The 24,215-nt window shown below is 68.9% G+C and overlaps 5 protein-coding genes across 7 annotated transcripts; 2 read left to right on the top strand and 3 right to left on the bottom strand.

Moving 5' to 3' along the window:
* Positions 1-175: 175 nt before the first annotated feature.
* Positions 176-8,889, bottom strand: SLC43A3 (solute carrier family 43 member 3). 3 transcript variants are annotated; one of them, XM_057396642.1, is made up of 12 exons: positions 8,872-8,889; positions 5,000-5,207; positions 4,369-4,498; positions 3,869-3,915; positions 3,720-3,796; positions 3,537-3,629; positions 3,158-3,297; positions 1,583-1,707; positions 1,373-1,486; positions 1,101-1,287; positions 734-857; positions 176-337 (listed from the first exon to the last, which is right to left on the bottom strand). In XM_057396642.1, the coding sequence occupies exons 2-12, from the start codon at positions 5,178-5,180 to the stop codon at positions 182-184; spliced, it is 1,374 nt and encodes a 457-aa protein (XP_057252625.1). In that variant the 5' UTR covers positions 5,181-5,207; positions 8,872-8,889; the 3' UTR covers positions 176-181. The 3 variants fall into 3 exon arrangements, with proteins under 3 accessions (XP_057252625.1, XP_057252624.1, XP_057252623.1); XM_057396641.1 differs by lacking the exon at positions 8,872-8,889 and adding an exon at positions 7,751-7,866; XM_057396640.1 differs by lacking the exon at positions 8,872-8,889 and adding an exon at positions 5,751-5,881.
* A 2,169-nt stretch (positions 8,890-11,058) lies between these two features.
* Positions 11,059-15,822, top strand: RTN4RL2 (reticulon 4 receptor like 2). The gene is made up of 3 exons (XM_057396633.1): positions 11,059-11,261; positions 13,830-14,311; positions 14,883-15,822. The coding sequence occupies exons 1-3, from the start codon at positions 11,228-11,230 to the stop codon at positions 15,660-15,662; spliced, it is 1,296 nt and encodes a 431-aa protein (XP_057252616.1). The 5' UTR covers positions 11,059-11,227; the 3' UTR covers positions 15,663-15,822.
* A 1,657-nt stretch (positions 15,823-17,479) lies between these two features.
* On the bottom strand, positions 17,480-18,376 carry TIMM10 (translocase of inner mitochondrial membrane 10). The gene is made up of 2 exons (XM_057396632.1): positions 18,254-18,376; positions 17,480-17,715 (listed from the first exon to the last, which is right to left on the bottom strand). The coding sequence occupies exons 1-2, from the start codon at positions 18,322-18,324 to the stop codon at positions 17,514-17,516; spliced, it is 273 nt and encodes a 90-aa protein (XP_057252615.1). The 5' UTR covers positions 18,325-18,376; the 3' UTR covers positions 17,480-17,513.
* Positions 18,377-21,309: 2,933 nt separating this feature from the next.
* On the top strand, positions 21,310-22,807 carry SMTNL1 (smoothelin like 1). Its single transcript, XM_057396627.1, has 6 exons — positions 21,310-21,349; positions 21,545-21,578; positions 21,649-21,789; positions 22,108-22,210; positions 22,369-22,520; positions 22,591-22,807. Exons 1-6 carry the CDS (start codon positions 21,310-21,312, stop codon positions 22,733-22,735), a joined length of 615 nt encoding a protein of 204 aa, XP_057252610.1. The 3' UTR covers positions 22,736-22,807.
* A 92-nt stretch (positions 22,808-22,899) lies between these two features.
* Positions 22,900-23,813, bottom strand: UBE2L6 (ubiquitin conjugating enzyme E2 L6). Its single transcript, XM_057396638.1, has 3 exons — positions 23,646-23,813; positions 23,190-23,376; positions 22,900-23,110 (listed from the first exon to the last, which is right to left on the bottom strand). Exons 1-3 carry the CDS (start codon positions 23,811-23,813, stop codon positions 22,956-22,958), a joined length of 510 nt encoding a protein of 169 aa, XP_057252621.1. The 3' UTR covers positions 22,900-22,955.
* Between the last annotated feature and the right edge of the window lie 402 nt (positions 23,814-24,215).

Below are 24,215 nucleotides of genomic sequence, written 5' to 3'. Positions count from 1 at the left end.
ATGAGGGGTCTGGGGGCAGCGGATGCCCAACCCCATAGCAGACACTGGAGAAGCCCCAGGAGTGGGAGGTGCTGCCCAGTGAGCAGAGGGGTCGTCGATATTTATTCCCCCCCAAATGCACCCCAGCCTGGGGCAGAGCTCCCCCAAGTCCAATAGAAAACAGGGTTTTGGGGTGCGGGGCTCAGTGGGTCGCCTCGTCTGGGGTCTCGGTGCCGGGGGCTGCTGCCAGGGGGGTGCCGGCAGCCCCCAGCTCCTTGGCTTGGTGCCGGCACTCGCGGGCCACCACCACGGGGCTGACGAAGGCCAGGAGCACCACGGCAATGAGCCCCAGGTTCACCTGTGCGGGTCAGGGTGCAGGGTCAGGGGTGCTCACCCTACCCTAGGGGTGCCCTGGGCCAGCCTCACAGACCCCCCCTGGTCCCCAGTGCTTGGTGCAGGACCCCCATTCCCTGTGGGGCAGGACCCACCCAAGGGGCAGCCCCCCACCCCTCCATGGGGCAAGACCCATTCCCCATGACAGGACCCCCATCTCCCTCTGGGCCAAGACCCATTCCCCATGAGACAGGACCCCCATCTCCCTATGGGGCAAGACCCATTCCCCATGAGACAGGACCCCTGTCTCTCTATGGGGCAGGACCCCCACCCCTCAATGAGGCAAGACCCATTCCCCATGAGACAGGAACTCCACCTCCCTATGGGGCAGGACCCCCACCCCTCCCGGGCAGCCACTCACGTAGAAGGGGTCCCCTTGAAGTGGCCCCTGCACCAGCGCCACGCAGGGGTACTGCAGCAGTGCCACCAGCGCCGACAGCGCCATGGCCAGGCCATAGAGCTTCCCGAAGTGCTGCGGGGGGAACCTGCGCCGCCACGCGCCGCGTCACCGTGAACCACGGCACCCTGACACCCCCACCCTGGCCCCACCACCCCCACGGTGACCCCAACACTCTGTCCCCTGCCACCCCTCCAACCCTGCCACTATTCCCCATCATCCCAGTGACCCCATCACCCTCTCCCCTGCCACCCCTACCCTGTCCCCTGCCGCCACCCATGCTGCCCCCCCCCACCCTTGGTGCCCATGCGCCGCTGGTGCCCGCACTCACGCGATGGCGAGGAAGGCGGCGTTGCCGCCGTAGAGGAAGGAGCGGCTGAGCACCTGCAGCACGAAGGTGCCGAACTGGACGGGCAGCACGGGCACGGCCGCGGCGATGGAGAAGAGCAGGCCCAGCACCACGGTCACCACCAGCGACAGCACCGACGCCTGCAGGTCAGCCAGCGCCCCCAGGGCTCCTGCGGGACCGCGGCGTCAGGGCTCGGCCTAACCGGGGACACGGGGGGGGGGAGGGGGTGGCAGCGCCGGGACGGGGGCGGTTACCGTCGGGGTGCGGGGCCTTGCCGCGCTTGTGCCGGTCGAGGATGAGTCCGTTCCAGGGCGCGCAGAGCACCCCGCAGAGCTGGGTGAAGGCGAAGGCGTTGGTGTAGGTGCTCACTGCGGCGGGGGGGACGGGGGGGACACGGGGACAGCGTCAGCGCGGGCCGGGCGCGCTCCCGAGTGTCGTCCCCGTCCCCCCGCGCCCGCACGTACCGAGGCCGGCGTCGCCGCGCGCCAGGCGCTGCAGCCCCAGCGGCGTCTCCTCGGGCCCCGCCTCCCCCGGCGGCCGCTTCTCCTCGTAGGTGCGGTAGGAGCGAGACCGGCCCGGGCAGCGCAGCCTGGGACCAGCACGGCAGCCATGGCACCAGCACCGCAGCCATGGCACCAGCACCGCAGCCAAGGCACGAGCACGGCAGCCATGGCACCAGCACGGCAGCCAAGGCACGAGCACGGCAGCCATGGCACCAGCACCACTGCCATGGCACCGGCACCGCAGCCAAGGCACGAGCACGGCAGCCATGGCACCAGCACGGCTGCCATGGCACCAGCACCGCAGCCATGGCACCAGCAATGCAGCCAAGGCACCAGCAACAGGGACCACCGCCCAGCACAGCACGGGAAGGACCAACCCGCACGGGACAGGGCCACCATTGGGTACCAGTGGGAGTCATCACCACCCACCACAGGATGGGACCCAAACCCATGGGATGGGAACCACCACTGAATACCAATGGGATCCCTCACCACCCATCTCAGGATGAGACCCACCACCACCCATCATGAGACAGGACCCACCACCCATGGGATGGGAATCACCACTGGATACCAATGAGCAATGGGACCCATCACCACCCACCACAGGATGGGACCCACAACCCATGGGGGGGGAACACCAACCATCCAGTATGGGGCCCACCACCACCCATCACAAGACAGGACCCACCACACCTGGGATGGGAACCACCACTGAATACCAATGGGACCCCTCACCACCCATCTCAGGATGGGACCCACCACCACCCATCACAAGACAGGACCCACCACCCATGGGGTGGGAACCACCATTGAATACCAATGGGACCCACCACCACCCACCACAGGATGGGACCCAGCACCACCGATCACAACACAGGACCCACCACCACCCATCACAAGACAGGACCCACAACCCATGGGATGGGAACTACCATTGGATACCAATGAGCAATGGGACCCGTCACCACCCACCACAGGATGGGACCCACCACCACCCATCACAAGCCAGGACCCACCACCACCCATCACAAGACAGGACCCACCACCCCTGGGATGGGAACCACCATTGGATACCAATTGGACCCATCACCACCCACCACAGGATGGGACCCAAACCCATGGGATGGGAACCACCATTGGATACCGATTGGACCCATCACCACCCACCACAGGATGAGACCCACCACCCGTGGGGTGGGAACACCAACCATCCAGTATGGGGACCACCACCACCCATCACAAGACAGGACCCACCACTCCTGGGATGGGAACCACCATTGGATACCAATGGGACCCATCACCACCCACCACAGGATTTGACCCACCCCCTGTGGGGTGGGAACACCAACCATCCAGTATGGGGCCTACCACCACCCATCACAAGACAGGACCCACCACCCATAAGACGGGACCCACCACCCACCACAGGATGGGACCCATCACCGTCACCCATAGACCCGCCACCACCACCACCCCCCCCCACCCCGGGATGGGTGCTGCTGCCCCATGGGGCAGAGGCAAGGCCTTCCCTACCCGTAGTTATAGGCGGGGGGCAGCGGGTAGGGGATTCGGGTGCGGGGCATGAGGAAGAGGGTGCGCAGCAGGTGCCAGGCGCTGCAGGCTGCCATGAAGAGGAACATGGTCCGCAGGGACAGCCCATGCCCATACAGCACCTACGGACGGGGACGGGGACAGGACAGGCTGGTCGGCCACCCGCCATTGTCCCACCCTGGGGCCACAGTCCTGTATAGCCCCACTGTGTCCTCATGATGGCCCCAGCAGTGGCTCAATGGTGGCCCCGGCCATGTCCCCAGTGGTGGCCCAACTGTCACCATCTCTGTCCTCAGCCCTCCTCACGGTGCCTGTGCAGGGGCTGGGCCCCTGGGGACACCCAGCACCCCGCTGTGCCCACCTTGATGATGAGGAAGATGGCAGATGAGGAGTCGAAGGCCCCATTGTAGAGGGTGATGATGATGGAGCGGTACTTCCCAAAGAGATTGCCCACCTGGCATGGAGAGACCCTCCTGTGCCATCAGGATCCCCCAGCACCGGGTGTCCCGGCCACTGACTGGGGGTCAGGGTGCTGGGAGCTCACCTGCATGTTGGTGAGGATGAGGAGGATGCCACCCACCGACAGCATGGACATGGCAGGGAAGAGCAGCACCGACAGCCCTGGAGACACAGGGGTCAGCGGGCACAAGGGGGGTCCCCAACAGGTCCCCCCCAAAGCCCACGGGGTCTCACCTGGGGTGGAGAAGGCAACGAGCAGGGTCCCGCAGGTGTAGAGGGAGCTGCAGGGTGAGGACAGTGGTGACAACTGGGGCAGGGTCCTGGGGAGGGTGGCACCCCCACACCCCATCCCACCCAGCACCCCAATATCCCATGAATGCTCCTGGGGACACCGGGGGAGCCCTGGGGACATCAGGGAGACCTGAGGGCATACAAAGGGCTGGGGGCAATGGGGGTGTGGGGGACACACAGGGGACAATTTATGGCATTGGGGGGCAGGTGCCAGAATGGGCTGTACCCCAACATCAGCACCATTGGACAGTGTGGGTCCCCCTGGGCTCACATGGGGGCTCCCCCCACCATGGGTCCCCCCGCACAGGCAGGGCCCTGACTCCCCCACCCCGCCTGCCCTCTCCGATAACACCCACACTTGATAACAGCCCCAGCACCCTCACAACACCCGTTCACACACCCCCCCAGCACCCAGGGGTGACCCGGCACTGCCCCCCACTCACATGGCAATGAGGCGAGCAACGGTGGTGCCGAAGCGGTCAAAGATGAAGCCCATGGGGAAGGTCATGAAGTTGTTCATGAAGGAGCCGATGGTGAAGACCAGGGAGAACTGCTCATCCTGGCGGCTGCAGTCTGCGGGGCGGCCGTCAGCAGGGACAGGGACACGGGGACACGGGGGGACAGGGCACCCCAGGGCATACGGACAGTGGGGACACAGCCATGGGGACATGGGACAGCCCAGGCAATGGGCACAATGTGGGCATGGGGCACCGCAGGACATCAGGACAGTGGGGACACGGGCACTGGGATAGTTGGGTCACAGACTACTGCAGGGCATAGGGATAGCAGGGACATGAGGCACCATGGGGCATCAGGACAGTGAATGGGACATGAGATTGGGGACAGTGGGGACACAGGCATGGGGACCATGGGGAAACATGTGCGTGACACCCAGCACACACAGGAGGACAGCAGGGATATGGGGACACGGCACCGCAGGACATGGGAGAGTGGGGACCCAGGGATTAGGACAGTGAGAACCTGGGGCACCACAGTGCATCAGGGACACGTGGCACCCGGGACACGAGCACCCCAGGACACAAGCACCCCAGCAGTTCACCGCTGGGGCCATACCGAGCTGCTCGGTGCCGTTGGGGCCGGCGGGCTGGCACCACTCCTTGAAGTACTGCAGGTCCTTGAGGACGAAGACGAGGGAGGCCCAGCCGAAGATGAGGCCGCAGAAGGCGCCGCACTCCAGCAGCCCCGAGAGCAACGTCCCCAGGCGCTTGGGCAGCCCCGCGCTGCCCCCCGCCATGGCGCCGGCACCGCGGCCCTGCCGCGCCTGCAGGCACACACACACCGGTCACTGGTACCTGCGCTGTAACACCCAGCACCCACACCGTGGCACCCAGCACACGTAAAGGTCACCAGCACCCACACCGGGTCACCGGCACCCACACCGGGTCACCGGCACCCACACCGGGTCACCGGCACCCACACCGGGTCACCGGCACCCACACCGGGGCACTGGCACTGGCACCATGACAGCTAGCACCACACTGTGACAGCACCCACACCGTGACACCTGGCACCCCCACTGGTCACCAGCACACACACCGGGACACCCACACCATGACACCCTCAGCACCTGGGCACGTGGCCAGTGGGCAAAGGCCACCGTGGTCCCAGCAATGCCCCATGTCCTGGCCACCGGCGGCTGGCACTGGTCCCCAGCATGCCACAACACGGGCAAGGACCCTGCTTGGCACCGGGACTTTGCACAGGTGTGTACATGGGCTCACACAGATGCACACGCATGTACACGGGCTCACACACATGCACATGCATGCACATGGCCTGGCACCCCCCTGTACCCCCCACCCACCTGCAGAAGGCCAGGCCTTCCCGCTGTCACGGTCGCCGCCGCCGAGCTCAGACCCACACCGCACGCCCGCACCGGCACAGACCCCACTAATCTGCTGGGAGCACCCATGGCCCCCGCCGGGGCTGCCGGGCCCCGATAGCGGCTCGGTCCCCTCCCGCCGCACGGGGACCCCCCCGCGGCCGCCCTATCTGCCGGCACCAGCCCGTCCCAGGGACCGGCCACCTCCCCTGGCACGGCCGCGGGACCGTGGCGCGGTGCCGCCGCACACCCTGGTGTGAGCACCGCCAGCACCGCACCCCCCGGGACACCGGCACCCCCCGGAGCTGGCACAGCCCCTGGGAACCCGGCGTGTCCCAGCGGGGGCCCTGGCACAGCCCTGAGCACACGGGCACTGTGCCCGGCGCTGGCACTGCCCCCGGGACAGGGAACCACCCCTTGGGGCCCCGGCACAGCCCCTGGGGACACAGCACAGCCCTGGGGACACAGCACAGCCCTGGGGACACAGCACAGCCCTTGGGGACACAGCACAGCCCTTGGGGACACAGCACAGCCCCTGGGGACACAGCACAGCCCTTGGGGACACAGCACAGCCCTTGGGGACACAGCACAGCCCCTGGGGACACAGCACAGCCCTGGGGACACAGCACAGCCCTTGGGGACCCCGGCACAGCCCCTGGGGACACAGCACAGCCCTTGGGGACCCCGGCACAGCCCCTGGGGACACAGCACAGCCCTGGGGACACAGCACAGCCCCTGGGGACACAGCACAGCCCTTGGGGACCCCGGCACAGCCCCTGGGGACACAGCACAGCCCCTGGGGACACAGCACAGCCCCTGGGGACCCCGGCACAGCCCCTGGGGACACAGCACAGCCCTTGGGGACACAGCACAGCCCCTGGGGACACAGCACAGCCCCTGGGGACACAGCACAGCCCTGGGGACACAGCACAGCCCTTGAGGACACAGCACAGCCCTTGGGGACCCCGGCACAGCCCCTGGGGACACAGCACAGCCCTGGGGACACAGCACAGCCCCTGGGGACACAGCACAGCCCTTGGGGACACAGCACAGCCCCTGGGGACACAGCAAAGCCCTGGGGACACAGCACAGCCCTTGGGGACCCCGGCACAGCCCTTGGGGACACAGCACAGCCCCTGGGGACACAGCACAGCCCTGGGGACACAGCACAGCCCTTGGGGACACAGCACAGCCCTTGGGGACACAGCACAGCCCCTGGGGACACAGCACAGCCCTTGGGGACCCCGGCACAGCCCCTGGGGACACAGCACAGCCCTTGGGGACCCCGGCACAGCCCTTGGGGACACAGCACAGCCCCTGGGGACACAGCACAGCCCTTGGGGACACAGCACAGCCCTGGGGACACAGCACAGCCCTGGGGACGCAGCACAGCCCTTGGGGACCCTGGCACAGTCCCTGGGGACGCAGCACAGCCCTTGGGGACCCCGGCACAGCCCCTGGGGACACAGCACAGCCCTGGGGACACAGCACAGCCCTTGGGGACCCTGGCACAGTCCCTGGGGACGCAGCACAGCCCTTGGGGACCCCGGCACAGCCCTTGGGGACACAGCACAGCCCCTGGGGACACAGCACAGCCCCTGGGGACCCTGGCACAGCGCTTAGGGACCCGGCACAGGCCTTGAGGACCCCAGCGCGGCCCGTGGGGACCCCAGCATGTCCCTTGGAGACCCCTGCTTGGCATCTCCGGGACCCTGTGCCACCGCCGGGGACCCAGTCATGCCCCCAGGGACCCTGGCACAGTGCTGGGGACGGTGACATGTCCCCTGAGGACACCAGGTCACCCACCAGGCACCCCAACGCTGCCCGGGGACCCTTCGCCCTCATGGAGACACCCGGTCAAAACCAGCCAACCCCCTCACGTGGCTGGGACCTGCCGTCCCTTGGTGTCACCGCTGTGGCCGGTGGCAAGGCCACATCCCCGGCCTGGCCCCAGCCCCACTCACCCGCCCAGAGCCCCCCACCGAGACCGGTGCCGGTGTCCCGGGGTCCCGTCGGTGGCCGGTCTGGTGTAATGGCCGCTAATGAGGCCTCATTACAGCGCCGGCGGCGGCTAAAGATTAACCAGCTCCGGGCAGATGGTGCCGGGCCCGGGGGGGCAAGAGCTCAGCGGGGACAGCGGGGCGGCAGTGGGGCATTGCCGGGGACCCCTCTGCACCCACTGCGAATGTCATTGGCCACCAAAGCCATGATGGCAGCCCCGACATACCCGTTACCCCAAACCATGCTGGTTATCTCAAACCATACCGGTGTCCCCGAGCCGTACTGGTGTCTCCTGACCATACTGATATTCCCAAGCCCTACTGGTCTCTCCTGGACATAGTACTGACACCCCCCCCCCCATACTGGTAACACCCCCACAAGGGACCAGAGGATCCGGAGCCCTGGCACTGGTGCCCCCAGCCCCTCCCAGCTGTGCTGGCCCTGCCGTGTCCCCCAGGGCACCCCGAAGAGTGACTGGGGTCAGATGGGGACAAAAGGGCGCCCCTCCCGCGCCGTGTCCCGGGGCTGGCTCCGACCTCCTTCGTTTTAATCATTAATTGTGGCCGAGGCCGGTTCCGTCCTGCAGGGACCGGCGGGTCCCCGCCTGCGGGAGCGTGGCTTCTCCAGGGGCTGCTCTGGGGCTGGGCTGCGGGTACCCTGCGGACCCTGCCCACGCCGCTGCCCTCCCGTGGGGGGGGTGGGGGGTGGGGTGCCCTGGAGGGGGCCGTGCCCCACTGGGCAGGGCTGGGGGCAGCGGAGTGGGGCGAGGGGACAGGCGGGCGGGCGGGCCCCTGCCTTCGCCCGTGCACGGAAGGGGGAAGCAGCCCTGGGGGGCAGCAACCAGAGCCCTGAGAGGCCTTACGGAACTGGGACGGAGAGCACGTGGTGGCGGGGTCCGGAGGGGCCCCCCGGGCATAGCCGTGCCCCACGGCCCCGACCCAGCCCCGCGGCCCCGGCCCCACAGCCCCCCCCCCCCCCCCCCCGCAGCCCCGCAGCCGCTCTCCCCAGGCCCCCGGAACCGGCCCTAGCCGGGCCCACGCGGTTCCCGCGCTCCGCTCGGCTCCTCCCGCCACCCCCCCCCCCCGCTCCGTCCGTTACTCACCCTCGGCGCGCGGCCCGGCGCGGCGGGGAGGAACTGGCGCTGCCCCGCGCGTGCTCCCGGTGCCGCCGGTGCCGCCGGTGCTGCCCGCCCCTCGGCGGCGGGCGGAGCGGCCCTGCCCGGCCCCGCCCCCGGTGCGGCGTTGCAGGAGTGCGGGGGGACGGACGCGGGAGGCGGCCCCGGTGGAACGGCCCCGGGGCACCGCGTGGGGCCGGGTCATGTCCCGGGTGAGGCCCCTCCCCGCGTGCCCCCTCCCCGCCGCGTCAGCGCCGCACCCCCCCGGACCCCCCCTTCTTGCTGATGTCCCTGAGGTGCCCTCCAGCGGGGTCACCTCAGGGCCACCCCTGGGTCACCTTCAGTCACCCTTAGGTCACCCTGGGAGACCTTGAGCCACCTTAGTTCACTCTTGGGTCACCCTCGACCACCCTTGGGCCAGTATGGACCAGCCCAGGGCCACCCTTAGGCCACCTTAAGCCCCCCCTGGTTCATGTTGGGCCACCTTGGGTCACCCTTGGGTCACCTTTGGTCACCTGGGCCACACCTGTGTCACCTTGGGTCGCTTCAGGTCACCCGTGGGCCACCTTAGACCACCATGGAACAGCCTGTGCCATCATTAGGTCACCTTGGGCCACCTTAGGCCACCCCTGCGACACCTTGTGCCACTGCTGGGGCTGTCCCCATGCACACCTGCCTCCACCTCACCTTGAGCACTCCCCTGTCCCTCCCACCACCTTCTTCTTGGCTGCCCACGTCAAGTCCGCTCTTCCATCCATCCATCTGTCTGTCTGACTGTCTGTCTATCTTCCCACCACCTCATCCTTCCGCCCGTCCATCCACCAGTGCTTGCAACCGCCCATCCTATCCCCACCCTCCAGCCCATCTGTCTGTCCATCACCCACCAGTCTGTCCGTCACCCATCCATCTGTGTGTCACCCATCCATATGTCCATCACCTGTCCATCTGTCTGTCACCCATATAACCGTCTGTCACTCATCCATCTGCCTGAGACCCGTCCATCTGTCCCCCTCCCGGACACATCTGTCCCCAACCTCAGCTCCATTCACCCTCGCTCCCATTCAGTGTCTGTCTCTTCCACCACCCTCTGCTTGCCCTGCCCATGCCCTGCTGGCCCTCCTGCCTTCACCTGCCCTCCCTCCACTCGTCCAACCCTCTGTACTTTCCTGTTGTCCTCCATCTGTGCATCCCCCCATCCGTCCATCCTCTCAAGCTGTCCTTCACCTCTCTGGCCCTTTATCCAGTTGCCTTCCACCTATCTGCCTGTCCCTCTGTCCTATCCTGTTGTCCTCCACCTGTCTTGTCCCTCTGTTCTGCTCTCAGCTATCCTGTGCTCATCCATCCATCCATCCATCCATCCCTCCCTCCCTCCCTCCCTCCCTCCACTGCCCACCCCTGCTCACCCCATCCCCATGTCCCCATGGAGTCGGACCGAGCCCCCCCGGGCTGTGGGGGGAACCAGTGGCACCGGCGGGGCGGTACCGGATGGCAGCCCCTGAGTCAGCCCCGCGCCTCCCGCGCGCGGCCCACGCGTGGCGGCCGCGGCAGATTGTGGCATTTCACACGCCGGAGCCGGCGCCGCAAACACGCGCCGGTGCCAGCTCGTGCGCCGCAGCCTGGCGCGGACACGCGTGTGCCCCCCCTCGCACCCCATGTGGGCCTCAGTGCGGGGCACAAACCGCACCGCCCCGCGCGGGGGGTGCCGCTGTCCCGGGTGGGAGCGGCGCGTTCGGCACCAAGGACAGCGCCGGCGGCAGCACCAAGGACAGCGCCGGGTCCTGCGTGGGTGCGGGCCGGGACCCCCCGAGCGCCGTGCGCGCCCCCCGCCGCGGCACCCACCGAGGGCAGCCCCATGCGGGGGGTCCCGAGCTCACGGGGGTGCAGGAGCACGGCCCGCGAGCCCCACGACCGCAGCCCCCCCCCGCACCCCACGGCAGCCCCACGACACGGGCGGGGGCGCAGCCACAGACAGCGGCGTCCTCACCGCGGGTCACGCCCCCCCCCCCGCAGTGGGTCCCGACCAGCGGCCTCCCCCTCCGAGCCCCGCCTCGCCTCCCCGGGCCCCCCTGTGTGTCCCCCCCCACGCGTGGCAAGCCGGCCCCGCAAGGGTTAATCGGCGGGGCCGGCGGCGGGGGGCGGAGCGCGGCCGCCCCGGGATAAGGCGCGGCGCGGGGCAGGGCTCAGCCCCACCGGAGCCACGGGCAGAGCCGAGCGCAGAGCCGAGCCCACCCGTGCCCGCAGCCCACCCGTGCCATGCCCCGGGGCGGCGGCCGGGGCGAGCGGCCCCCCCGGCAGCGGCCATGAGCCCCGGGGCAGCGGGCAGCGCCTGAGCGGCGGCCCCGCCATGCGGCCCCCCACGGCTCGGGACCTGCCCCAAGGTAGGCGTGGGGGCGGCGGGGGCCCACGCGCGTCCGTTGACCCCCGGCAGGGCGGGGGGAGCCGCCCCGCGGAGCGCGGTCCCGGCTCGGGGCGCTCCGGGCTCTTTTGCCGGGGCGCCCGCGGTAGCGCGGGGTGCGGGTGCCCCGGGGGGTGCGGGGTGAGGCCGGTGCGGGGTTACCCCACCCCCCCCGTGACCCACGGCGGCACCGAGCACCTCCGGGGCTCGGAGCCCGGCGTGGGGGTTCCCCACGACCCACGGAGCGCTCGATGCCAGCCCGGGACCCCAATCCGGGAGTGTGGGTGCCCTGCCCCCCACGGGTGCCTGGTGCCAGCCCAGCCCGACCTGGAGGTGCCCCATGAGCCACGGGGAGCTTGATGCCACCCCAAGAGCCCTTCTCCAGGGTGCGGGTGCCCCGCGACTCACAGGGTGTCGGATCCATCGCGGGACCCCCATCCCGGGGTGCAGGCACTCCACGACCTACCCGGTGCCACCCCCGGACCCCCATCTTGGGCTGTGGGTGCCACATGGGGTGCTCGATGCCCAGGCCCCCCAGCTCCGAGTGCGGGTACCCCAGGGGGTGGTCGATGCCACCTCAAGCTCCCCCACCCTGGGCTGTGTCTCCCTCTAGACCCACAATGCAGCTCAGTGTGAGGATGCCGCTGGACCCACAGCGCACCCCAACCCCCCCCCCCATCCCTACTTGGGGTGCTCGAAACCACTCCGAGCCACCCAATCGCGGTCAGCGCGTGCCCCACACCTCACCCGGGTGTGCACCGCGGGTTCCATGGGGTACCCCGGGGCTGCGCAGCGGTTCCATAGCAGGACTTCGGGGGGTGGGGGGTGTGGGGTGTGTGTATGGAAGGGGGGGTGCACCGGGAGCCGGTGACTTCAGCTCCCCACTGAGTCAGCCCGCGGCGACGGGGGAGTGACAGATGGGACGCGGGTGGGGGGCGCACGGCGGTACGGGGCTGAGCAGATGCCTCTGTGGGTGGGTGGGTGGGTGCCCCCCCCCTCCCCATAGCGCAATAGGGGGAGGGGAGAGGGGGGTGGCCACCCTCCGGTGCACCTCCGGTGCACCGGAGGGGGCCACCCCCCTCTCCCCTCCCCCGTTACCGAGAGCATCCCCGCATCCCGGGCATGGGGCCAGGCGCCCGGGGTTGAATTATGGATGAAGCTCTCGGGTTGCAGCCCCGAGGGGGAATGGATGGATATGGAAAGGAAAGGGGGGGGGGGGGAGTGTTGGACGGGATGGGGGGGGGGGGGGATGAAGCGGCGGCTGCTGCTCGTGTCAATGGCGAGAGCGTCAGCCCGCGCGCCCACGCGTGCCCCTCCCCGCACGTGGCCGCGGCACGCGGGCACGTGGACACCCCACACCCCCCCCCCCTTTGTCCGGTTGAGGGGGGGTCGGGGGGGTCGGTCCCATGGGGTTCATGGTCCCATGGAATGGGGATGGTCCTGATGGGGGCAGGGGGGTAGCTCCGTCGGGTGGGGATGGTCCCATGGGAATGAGGTCCCAGGGGGTGAACACAGACATGGGGGTCCCTGGCCCCGTGGGGTGGCCAAGGAGCCTTGGGGGTCCCATGGGAGTGTAGCTGTGGGTAGCAGGTGTGGCCCCAGAGAGGTCCCAGGGGGGCAGAAGTAAATGAGGGGGGTGGTTTTGGGGTGCCTAGCCTGGATGGTCCTGCAGGATGGGCACAGAGTGATAGGGTGGGCATGGCCTTGTAGGGCTCCTGGGGGGAAGTGTGGCCCTGCCGGCTCCTGGGGCCATGGTACTATGGGGTAGGATGGCTCTTGGTGGGAGGCATTGGGGAACACAGCTCTGTGGGGCTGGTGTGGGCCTGGGGGGTGCTTCTAGGGGTACTCAGTGCTTTGAGGTGGGCATGGATGTGCAGGATGGGCATGGCCTGATGGGGTAGGCATGGGCTTGGGGCCTCCTGGGGCTGCATGGCCCCATGGGTGGTAATGACCTTGGGGTTTTCCATGGACTCCATGGCCTTATGGGTGGGCATGGCCCTTGGGGGCTCCTATGGGTGTCCAGCCCTACAGAGTCATTGTAGACCTGGAGCTCTCCACGGCTTTATGGATGGCACAGTGCTGGGGGCCTCCATGGGGCTTCCAGCCCTATGGTGCAGTCATGGCCTAGGTGTTCTCCATGGGCTCCATGGCCTTGAGGGTGGGCATGGCCCTGGGGAGGTCCTATGGGTGTCCAGCCCTGCGGGGTGGTCATGGCTGAGGAGCTCTCCATTAGCTCCATGGCCATGAGGGCGGGCACGATCCCGTGGGGCTTCATGGCCATGAGGGTGGGCACGACCCTGCAGGGCTCCATGGCCATAGGGGTGGGCACGATCCTGTGGGGCTTCATGGCCATGAGGGCGGGCATGATCCTGCAGGGCTCCATGGCCATAGGGGTGGGCACAATACTGTGGGGCTCCATGGCCATGGGGGTGGGCACATTCCTAGGGCTCCCTATGGGGCGCTGCTCCCTTGGGCAGGGGGGTGCAGGGGGGCCGCGGGGGGCGGCGTTGCCGCGCGCTGACCCCGTGCTGACGCCCCACTGTGCCCTCAGGCGGGCGCCTGGCGGCCCTGCTGCTGGCGCTGGTGTGGGTGCCCGGCGGGGCGCCCGCCTGCCCCGCTCTCTGCACGTGCTACGTCTCGCCGCCCACCGTCAGCTGCCAGGCCAACAACTTCTCCTCGGTGCCCGCGGGGCTCCCGCCCGGCGCCCGCCGCCTCTTCCTGCAGAACAACGTCATCGGGGCGCTGCGGGCGGGCACCTTCGGGCCCAGCACCGTCACCCTCTGGCTCTACTCCAACAACATCTCCTCCATCCAGCCGGGCACCTTCCGCCACCTGCCCGCCCTGGAGGAGCTCGACCTGGGTGACAACCCGCACCTCCGCGTCCTGGCCCCCGACACCTTCCACGGCCTCCGGCGCCTGCAGGCGCTGCACCTCTACCGGTGCCAGCTGGCCACCCTGCCCAGCGCCATCTTCCGTGGCCTCCACAGCCTCCAGTACCTCTACCTGCAGGAGAATGGGCTGCTCTACCTCCAGGTCCGCCACGGCCCTGGGGCTGCCCCAGTGCGGCTGTGGGGTGCCTGTGGGGCAGGGGAGCGGGGGGGTGGGTGATGACTTTGGGATGTGGGAGACCCACGGGTCAAGGTGATGGGTGTCACCCACAGAGCAGGGACACGGGGTGGAGTGATGCCCACAGGGCAGGGTGATGGCTGACACTGTGGAGTATGGGCACAGGACAGGATGATGAGTGGTACTAATGGAGTAGGGATACAGGGAAGAGTGATGCTCATGGAGATGAGTTGTGGGACAAGATGCCGGGTGATGTCCATGGAGCAGGGAGGCAGGACAGCATTATGGGTGACGCCATGGAGTATGGACATGGGAGAGGGCAGTGGGTGATGCTCATGGAGTTGGCTTGTTGGGTGGTGCTCATGAAGCAGAGACACAGACAAGGTGATGGCCATGGGGCAGAGTGATGCCTGCAGGACAAGGACATGGGGCAGGGCTCTGTGGGACACCCTGGGTGCTCCCCCCATTGAGCGATGTGGGGCAGGGCCTGTGGGGCTGCACACCCCCGATACCAACCCCTTGTCCCCCCACACCACAGGATGACCTCTTTGCCGACCTGGCCAACCTGAGCCACCTCTTCCTGCACGGGAACCGCGTGCGGGCGCTGTCGGAGGGCGTCTTCCGAGGGCTGCTGAGCCTGGACCGGCTGCTGCTGCACGCGAACCGGCTGGTGACCATCCACCGCCGCGCCTTCCGCGGGCTCTCCCGCCTCACCATCCTCTACCTGTTCAACAACAGCCTGACGGCGCTGCCCGGGGACCCGCTGGCCGCACTGCCCGCGCTCCAGTTCCTGCGCCTCAACGCCAACCCCTGGGCCTGCGACTGCCGCGCGCGCCCGCTCTGGGCCTGGTTCCGCCGCACGCGTGTGTCCAGCTCGGCCGTGCCGTGCGCCAGCCCGCCCCAGCGCCGCGGCACCGACCTGCGCCACCTGCGCGCTCGTGACTTCGACGCCTGCCCCGACAGCGACGACGATGACGACGAGGAGCAGGAGCAGGCGCGGGAGGAGGATGATGGCGATGGTGTCAGCCGTGTTGGCGGCGGCGGTGTGGTGGCAGTGATGGGCACCCCTGGGCGGGCGCTGGGCCGCCCAGGCACGCTCCCGGCCGCGCCACCCTCCGCCTTCTACCGCGACGGGCTCCCCCCGCACGACCTGCGGGGCCCCCAGCTCCGGCCGCCCCCCCCGTCCCGTGACTCCCGCGGCCCCCCCGCGGCCCCCGGCTGCCCGCAGGCCCCCTGCACCCCCCCGGCCGCCGCCGCCACCCCCCGGCAGCCCCACGTCCTCCTGCCCCTCCTGGGTCTGCTCCTGCCTTGGCTCTGAGCTGCTCCTCGGGCTGCCCGTGCCCCCCTTCTCCCCTGGGGGGGGCACTTAGAACTGTGGGGGGCTGCGGACGCAGGGTCCCCCCGATCCTGAGTGGGAAAAACCCCAACAGGGACCGAAAGCTGGGAAATTATTTATTAAAAATGGTCTTATTTTGGGAGAGCGAGGCCTGGCTGCGGCGGGGGGCACGGGGGACACACACATACACACACACATACATACACACACACACACATACATACACACACATACACACACACATACATACATACACACACATACACATACATACATACACACATACATACACACACATACATACACACACATACACACACACACACACATACACACATACATACACACACATACACACACATACATACACACACACATACATACACACACACACACACACATACACACACATACACACACACACATACATACACATACATACATACACACACATACACATACATACACACACATACACATACAGACATACACACACATACAGACACACACACATACATACACACACACATACACACCCATACACACATACATATGCACATACAAACATATACATACATGCACACATACATATGCATGCGCATACACATACATACACATGAACACATACATACATAAGCACACATACACATGCACACATACACACACATACATGCACACATACATACGCACATATGCATACATACATGCACACATACATATGCATGCACATACACATACATACACACATACACATACATACACACACATACACATACATACACGCACACATACACGCACACACACACATACACGCACACATACATATACACAAACATACACACACATACATACATATACGCACACATACACGCACACATACACACATACATACACACACACACACACACATACACATACACACACACACACATATGCGCATACTCAGCCACTCGCTGCCTTTCCAGGTCACCGCCTGCTCCTGCTGAAATATTGATGGCAGCGTGGGGGGGAACAGACAAACGCAGGGATGGATGGACAGACCCCACCGTGCACCCAGCACCCACCGCCATGCGGCACCCACTGGGTACCGGGGAGCCCCACACCACCCGCACCCTGCCTGCTGCCCATCACAACCCACAGCACCCACACATGGACGGACAGGCAGGCAGGGGGACGCTGCCCACCCGTGGCATGGGTCCCCTCGGGTGTGTCACCCCCTCTGCAGTGCCCTGCCCTTCACCAGGCATTGGGGGGTCCCAGTGCTGGTGTAGCTCTGTGGGAGCACCGGGAGGCCCCTGCAATCTCTGCCTGCCCCTGTGGTGTGTGCACAGGTCCACGCGGCGGCTGCTCCTGCCCGGGTGTCCCCAGGGTCCCTGCCAGGGGTCTCTGGATGCCCTTGTGCGGCCCCTGTGAAGAGCTGGGTGCCCCCACCAGGGCTGCGTGTCCCAGGGGTGTCCCTGTCCCACCCTCACATCCCTTTGTCCCTGTCCCCCTCCGGCTGCTCCAGGACCACGTCCCCATGTGTGTCCCCTCCAGTGTCTTCCCAGGCAGACGGGGGGGCAGAGCCCCGTCCCCACCCTGCAGGGGATTACGAGGGGCTCAGCCCAGCTCTGGCTAATCCTGGGGATTACATGGGCAGGGCTGGGCAAGGGGGGACACCCCGGGTGCCCCCCTCAAGGACACATCACGCGGCGGCTGGGGACGGCACGAGGGGGGTGTCCCCCGCATCACCCGCCAGGTTCACCATGAGCCCCAGCACATCCCATGGGGGGAGTTGGGAGCCGAGGAAGCGACCGAGCTGGCCCAAAGGCTCCGGTTTATTGGGGCGCGGCGTCAGGCGGTGCCGGTGCCCTGCTGCATGCGCCGCAGCAGCTCCTCGTCCTGCAGCGACAGCTCCGTCAGCTTCTTGCCCATCCTCTCGTGCACCTCCAGGTACTTGGCCACGCACCGGTCCAGGCACACGCTCTCCCCCTTCGACAGCTCCGCGTCCTTGTAGTGGGGGGGGACGCACTTTCGGTGGCACGCCTGTGTCATCCTGCACCGTACCGGCACCCTCAGGCCCTGCGCCCCCGCTGTCACCCAGCACCCCCATGTGCCCACCCTCAGTGCACCCCATTTCCCAGGCAGCACCTATAGAGCCCCCCATGCTCCTGACACCCCACCAGCCCCAGCACCCCACGGACCCCCAGTGCCTCTTGTATCCCCCAGGGCCCTCCCCAGCCACGGGCACCCACAGTAACCCCACAAACCCAGGCATCCCAAGTGCCCCCTCCAGCCATAAGCACCCCCTCGCCAGGAGCACCCCGCATGGTCTTCATTCCCAGGGCCCCCCCAGTGACCCCCAGCCAGCCACGGGCAGCCCCACAGAGCCCCGATGCCCAGCACACCCGGGTACACGCAGGGTCCCGCAGCCATTGGCACCCTCAGTGACCTTCCCCAGACCTGGGCATTCCAGGCGTCACGCCAGCCACGGGCAGCCCCAGGGACCCCCATCCCCTGGCACCCCCGGCCCCTCACTGCCCCCGCCCCGTGCCCCCTGTACCCCCCAGCCCCGCCGGCCCGGCAGCGCGCACCGGTTGTACATGTCTGCCATCATGTCAACCTCCAGCTCGGCTGCCAGCTGCTGCGCCCGCAGCGGGTCCATGGCGCTGCGCAACGGCCCCGCACGCTTCCGTGCCGCTCGGTTCGGTGCCGCTCGGTTCGGTGCCGCTCGGCTGTCCTCGGCCCCGCTCGGTTCTGCCCCGCTCCGTTCGGCCCCGCTCCGTTCGGCCCCGCTCGGTTCTGCCCCGCTCGGCTGCGCTCGGCCCCGCTCGGTTCTGCCCCGCTCCGTTCGGCCCCGCTCGGCTCGGTTCGGGCCGCTCTCGGTTCGGCCCCACTCGGTTCGGTTCGTCCCGACTCGGGACCCCGCGGCAGCTCCCGGCAGGAACCACGTGGGCGCCGCACTTCCGCCCACACGCAGAACGGCCCCGCCCCAGAGCAGGTTTCAGCCAATAAGAAGCCAGGCTGGTGGAGAACAGGACCGCGTCCCCAGCGCTGATTGGGAGCCGCGGGAGGGGGCGTGGTGGCTCCAGCAGCCTCGGAGGGGAGAGGGGGCCGCGCGATTTGCCCCTCACGGGCGGGGGGAGGCACCCCCGAGGAGGGGCGGGGCTTGGGGTGGGCTCCGCCCCCTGCCCGTCCCGGGGGGCTCCGTGTCCCCCCCGTGCCCCTGTCCCCCCCCTGTCCCCTCCGTGTCCCCCCGTTCCTGGTCCCCCCGTTCCTGGTCCCCACCGTGCCTCTGTCCCCCCTGTGTCCCCCCCGTGCCCCTGTCCCCCCCCGTGTCCCCCCGTTCCTGGTCCCCCCGTTCCTGGTCCCCACCGTGCCTCTGTCCCCCCGTGTCCCCTTCGTGTCCCCCGTTCCTGGTCCCCACCATGCCTCTGTCTGTCCCCCCGTTCCTGTGTCCCCCCCCCGTTCCCCCGTTCCTGGTCCCCCCGTGCCTCTGTCCCCCCTGTGTCCCCCCCGTGCCCCTGTCCCCCCCCGTGTCCCCCCGTTCCTGGTCCCCCCGTGCCCCTGTCCCCCCCGTGTCCCCCCGTTCCTGGTCCCCCCGTTCCTGGTCCCCACCGTGCCTCTGTCCCCCCTGTGTCCCCTTCGTGTCCCCCCGTTCCTGGTCCCCACCATGCCTCTGTCCCCCCCGTGTCCCCCCGTTCCTGGTCCCCCCGTGCCTCTGTCCCCCCCGTGTCCCCTCCCCCCGGTGCCCCCCCCCGTCTCCCGCTGTCCCGCCCCCTCTCGTGCCCCGCTCGTGTCCCCCCGCCCGGCCCCACGTCCCCCCCGCGCCCCCCCGGCCCCACGCGTGCCCCGCGGCTCGCGGTGACTGAAGGCGGCACCTGCCCCGCCGGGTAAAAATAACCCCGGGCGGGCGGGCGGGGGCAGCGGGAGCGGCCGGAGCGGGACGGGAGCGGCCGGGACGGGGAGAGCGGCACCGGGGACGCGCCGGGGGACAACCGGGAGGGACGGACAGGGGGGACACCGGGGGGGGGGGGGGGGACGTGGGGGGCCGGGACACGGGGGGCGGAGGTGGGACACGGGGGGTTGGGAGGAGCTGGGGGGGGGGGGGGCCGGAGGGGTCAGGGAGGGTCTGGAGTGGGAATTGCGGGGCTGGAGATGGGGAAGAGGGGCTCGGGATGGGACACGGGGGTGTGGGAGGGATGCATGGGGAAGTCGGAGGGATCGGGGGGGGGGGGAGGGCATAAGGGTTGGGGGACGCCCCAGAGGAGAGATGGGGGTCGGGAGGGGAAATAGGGGGTCCGAGGGGTTCGGGGCAGGACACGGGGAGCTGGAGGGGGAGTATGGGGTGGGGGGTCGGGGGCACACCGGGATCGGGACGTGTGGGGGGGGGCGGTACGGGGTCAAAGGGGGTCTGGAGGGAGTTTGAGGGATCGGGAGGGGGAATTTGGGTCCGGAAGGGGCCTTAGAGGGGGTAGGATGGGAAACGTGGGCTCGGGAGCAGGTATGGGGGAGAAGGAAGGGGGAATGGGGGTCGGGATGGGGAAAGGGGGAGTCGGAGTGGGACATGGGATACAGGGAGACTGAGATAGCGGGGTCCGGTATTGGGGGGGGTCTGGGGGGGGGCGGGGGGGCAGACTGGGGTGCCGGGAAGGGGCACGGGGAGCCTGGATGGGAATGTAGGCTGGGCAGGGGCAGCAGAGCAGACTTGGGGGGAGAATAGGGTTGCCACGGGTGTGGGGGGCACGGGGCCGGGCTGGGGCAAGGGGGGGCACCCCAGTGACAGCCCTGTGCCCCCGCAGCAGTGACCACAGCGGCATGCAGTCCCTGGGAGACACCAAGACCTCCCCACCGGGCACCCCCACACCGGGAACCCCCAGCGCCACTCCAGAGCCTCCCGCGGCGCCAGCGGAGGGCAACGGGGATGGGGGAGACCCCCAAGGAGCGGGGGGGGCTGGGGGGGAAGAGCAGGGGCCAGGGGCAGCGGGGGACTCTGGGGGCGACACCAAGGGGGAGGCTCAGGATGGAGGGGGGGGCAGCGGGATGGGGGGGGATGCAGCGGGGGATGCGGGGGCAGCTCAGGATGCGGGGGGCAGTGCCCAGGGAGCGGGGGACACGGCGGGGGAGGCTGAGGACGTGGGGGGCAGTGGGGGGGACACAGGGGGTGCCGGGGGAGAAGCACCAAAGGACGCCGGGGGCGAAGCGGGGGATGCCGAGGGTGACACCGGGAATGACACCGGGGGTGATGCCGGGGGTGCTGCGGGTGACACCGGGGGTGACATCGGGGATGCCGGAGGTGACTCCGGGGGTGATGCCAAGGCGGTGGCAGCCGCGGGGGCTGCTTCGGGGGGGCCGCAGGATGCGTCTGGGCCAGGGCCGGCAGCAGCAGGGAGCACCCCGCGGCGGCAGGTGAGACCCGGGGGCCGGGGCCGGGGGTGGCGGTGCCAGCGCAGGGCGGCAGTGAAGGGACAGGGTGACGCTGTCCATGGTGGCGGCACCAGGGCAGGTGACGGTTCCTGTGCCGTCAATGCCACCCTGGCTGTGCCCACAGGAGCCGACCTGGATGCAGGACGAGGATGAGGAGCTGTGGCCCGAGTTCCCTGCCAGCAGCCCCACGTCCCCCCTGTCCCCCACATCCCCCACATCCCCCATGTCCCCAACATCCCCCCTGTCCCCCACATCCCCCACAGGTAAGGGCTATGCCTGGCAGAACCCTGGGGTCATGGCTACCCCACACCCCCATGGGATCCCCTACAGATTCCCCCCATCCCGTTCCCATGGGGCAGGACCTCCAGCCCTGTGCTCTGGGGGTGCCTGGGGAGGATGCAGTTGTCCCCACCCCCTGGTGCCGCCTCCCTTCACAATCCCTCCTTTATCCCCTGCAGCTGGCACCATCGAGGGCTTGGGGGGCAGTGAGAGGTGAGTGTGGGCAGGGGGGGCCCAGCCCCACTGCAGAGCACCCCATGGGCACTCATCCATGTGCCCTCAGGGGTGCTCCAACGGGGGGGCCACGGAGCAAGGTGTCCCCTGGGCCAGTGGGGCAGAGGCCAAGGCTGGAGGGGGCCGTGGGGAGGCCACGTTCGAGCACTCGGGCCCACGGGCGCAGCGCCATCCTGGAGAAGTTTGGAGGGTGAGAGGGGCCTCGCCCTATGGTGGGACAGGGGGCAAGGGCATATGGGGGGGACATGGGGCAGAGAGGGCCACAGAGGAAGGGAGGCCATGGGACAGGAGAGGTACTGGGGGACCATATGGCAATGGGGGTATGTGAGACCTGGGGGGAGGGCATGGGAGGCAAGGGGCAGTAGTGCACATGGGGAGACTTGAGGTCCCTGTGCAAATGGAGGGTGCAGGAGGGTTGAGGGGGCCATGAGACAATGTGTCAGCGGGTGTACTGGGGGAGCGATGTAGGGTGTGTGGGGTACTCCACGGTGCCTGGCATTGCCTGCAGGGCAGCCACGGGGCCAGCCCCAAACCTGAAGCGGGTGGGGGGCACGGCCACGGTGAAGGCGATGCTGCTGGAGTGGTGCCGCGCCAGGACCCGCGGGTACGAGGTGAGAACAGGGTCGATGCTGCGGGGCGGCCGTGGGGCAGCCGTGGGGCACTGTGGGGGGGGCATGGGGCTGTGTGGGGGGACCATGGGGCAGCCGTGGGGCAGTGCGGGGCAGTATGGGGGGGCCGTGGGGCAGCCTGACCCCTCCGCCCGCTGCAGCACGTGGACGTGCAGAACTTCTCGGGGAGCTGGGGCAGCGGCCTGGCCTTCTGCGCACTCCTGCACAGCTTCTTCCCTGACGCCTTCGACTACGGCAGCCTGGAGCCGGGCGCGCGGCGCCACAACTTCACCGTGGCCTTCACCACCGCCGAGTGAGTGAGAGCAGCCCCGGCCCCGGCCCCGCACGGACGGGCGGCCCCGGCTGACCCCGTGTCCCCGCAGGGAGCGGGCGGGCTGCGCCCCGCTGCTGGACGTGGAGGACATGGTGCGAATGGCGGTGCCCGACGCCAAGTGCGTCTACACGTACCTGCAGGAGCTGTACCGCTGCCTCGTGGCCAAGGGGCTGGTGAAGACCAAGAAGCGCTGAGCGGGGTCCCCGCGGTTCCCCCCGGGGACACCCCCTGCTGCGGTCCCCACCAGTAAAGGCTGTGGTGATGGATGGGCTGCGGTGGCCTCATCTCCCGTGGGCGCACAGCCCCGCTGACACCCCCCGATGCCTCCCTCCCCCTAAGTGAGACCCCGCGGGGCCAATGCAGGAGCAGGAGAACCTTTATGAACCCACGTAACGGTGAAGCCCCGGAGCGGGCTCAGGGCTCCGGCCACGGCTCCGCGTGCCGCCGCGTGTGCTCCTCCGCGCGGCGATGAAACAGCTCGGGCCTGTCCCGCAGCTCCCGGGCCAGGTCCTGCCGCAGCACCCGCTGCGGGTCCGGGCTGTCCAGCAGCAGCAGCAGGTCCTGCAGCACTAGGGGCACCGGGGGGGGGGGAGCGGTCAGGACGGGCAACCCCCGGTGCCGTGCCCTCGACACCCCCGGGGCGCCCACCTTGTGTCGCGCGCGTGCTCGGCACCCAGTGCTGGGTGGAGGTGAGGGGCTGGCACACGTGGCCCTCGGCGTCCACGCCGGGGTGGTAAATGCTGGTGCAGAGCCTGGCGCGGGGCGGGGACAGCGGGTGGTGGGGCGAGAACGCCAGCTCGAACCGGAAGGCGCCGGCGTTGTACGGGGGGTTGTTCTGCCGCGGTGGTGGGGGGCACACATCAGCAACCCCCCCCCCAACAGCACCCATGGGGAGGACCCTGTCCCAGCCGTGATCTCCTGCGCTCCCCGTGGAGACCTCCCCCCGCCTGAGCCAGCAGGAGGGGAACCCCAACCCGGTGCCCCCGCCCCATGCTGCCCTCACAGGGACACCCCTGGAGACCAGAGGGGAACCCCAATCCCCCACTTCCACAGGGGCCACCCCTCACTCCGGGCCCCCCCCCCGATGCCCCCCTCGGCCCGCACCGGCAGCAGGAGCCCCCCCCATCGCAGCACGTTCCCGTCTAGCGGCCCCAGCTCCCGGGCCCCGCCCCAGCGCCGCGCCTCCTCCAGCTCCTGCGGGGGGGGGGGAAGGGCGGGGTCAGACCGGACACGCCCCTCAGGGTGGGGCTTCTCCCAGAGGTGCGATCCCATTGGCCGGACCGCTCCGCGGGACACGCCCCCATGGACGGGACCCAGCCTCAGGGGCGGAGCCGCAGCGCTTGGCCACGCCCCGTCTCCCAATGAGGGCGGGGCCCAACAAAGCCCCGCCCCGCCTCGGTTCCGCTCCTGCCAGGGAACCGAAACCGGAGCGCGGAGCTCCCCGACAGGGCTGGATTGGCTTCAACCGGCACCGGCACCGGCACCCCTGCACCGGCACCCCTGACACCCCTGCACCGGCATCCCCTGTACCCCCTGCACCGGCACCCCTGACACCCCTGCACCGGCATCCCCTGTACCCCCTGCACCGGCACCCCTGACACCCCTGCACCGGCATCCCCTGATATCCCTGCGACATCCCCTGACACCTCCTGCACCGGCTGCACCTGCATCCCC

The sequence above is a fragment of the Pezoporus wallicus genome, unplaced genomic scaffold (assembly GCF_028554395.1).
Source record: "Pezoporus wallicus isolate ANWC-B61680 ecotype Strahan unplaced genomic scaffold, APGP_CSIRO_Pwel_v1 contig_14128, whole genome shotgun sequence".
In the NCBI taxonomy this organism is placed as follows: domain Eukaryota; kingdom Metazoa; phylum Chordata; class Aves; order Psittaciformes; family Psittacidae; genus Pezoporus; species Pezoporus wallicus.
Note: the sequence above shows the minus strand (reverse complement) of the source record. Positions and strands in the feature narration are given on the sequence as shown.

Coding starts and splice junctions, on each gene's coding strand:
- SLC43A3 (XM_057396640.1), bottom strand. CDS start 5,858: ATGGGTGCTCCCAGCAGATTAGTGGGGTCTGTGCCGGTGCGGGCGTGC. Junction 4,499..4,999: donor CAACGGCACCGAGCAGCTCG/GTATGGCCCCAG, acceptor GCCGCCCCGCAG/ACTGCAGCCGCCAGGATGAG. Junction 858..1,100: donor GCCGCCTTCCTCGCCATCGC/GTGAGTGCGGGC, acceptor GTGGCGGCGCAG/GTTCCCCCCGCAGCACTTCG.
- RTN4RL2 (XM_057396633.1), top strand. CDS start 11,228: ATGCGGCCCCCCACGGCTCGGGACCTGCCCCAAG. Junction 11,262..13,829: donor GGCTCGGGACCTGCCCCAAG/GTAGGCGTGGGG, acceptor CTGTGCCCTCAG/GCGGGCGCCTGGCGGCCCTG. Junction 14,312..14,882: donor ATGGGCTGCTCTACCTCCAG/GTCCGCCACGGC, acceptor CCCACACCACAG/GATGACCTCTTTGCCGACCT.
- TIMM10 (XM_057396632.1), bottom strand. CDS start 18,324: ATGGACCCGCTGCGGGCGCAGCAGCTGGCAGCCGAGCTGGAGGTTGAC. Junction 17,716..18,253: donor ATGGCAGACATGTACAACCG/GTGCGCGCTGCC, acceptor GGTACGGTGCAG/GATGACACAGGCGTGCCACC.
- SMTNL1 (XM_057396627.1), top strand. CDS start 21,310: ATGTCCCCAACATCCCCCCTGTCCCCCACATCCCCCACAG. Junction 21,350..21,544: donor GTCCCCCACATCCCCCACAG/GTAAGGGCTATG, acceptor TATCCCCTGCAG/CTGGCACCATCGAGGGCTTG. Junction 21,579..21,648: donor GGCTTGGGGGGCAGTGAGAG/GTGAGTGTGGGC, acceptor ATGTGCCCTCAG/GGGTGCTCCAACGGGGGGGC.
- UBE2L6 (XM_057396638.1), bottom strand. CDS start 23,813: ATGGGATCGCACCTCTGGGAGAAGCCCCACCCTGAGGGGCGTGTCCGG. Junction 23,377..23,645: donor GGGGGGGGCTCCTGCTGCCG/GTGCGGGCCGAG, acceptor CCACCGCGGCAG/AACAACCCCCCGTACAACGC. Junction 23,111..23,189: donor GAGCACGCGCGCGACACAAG/GTGGGCGCCCCG, acceptor CGGTGCCCCTAG/TGCTGCAGGACCTGCTGCTG.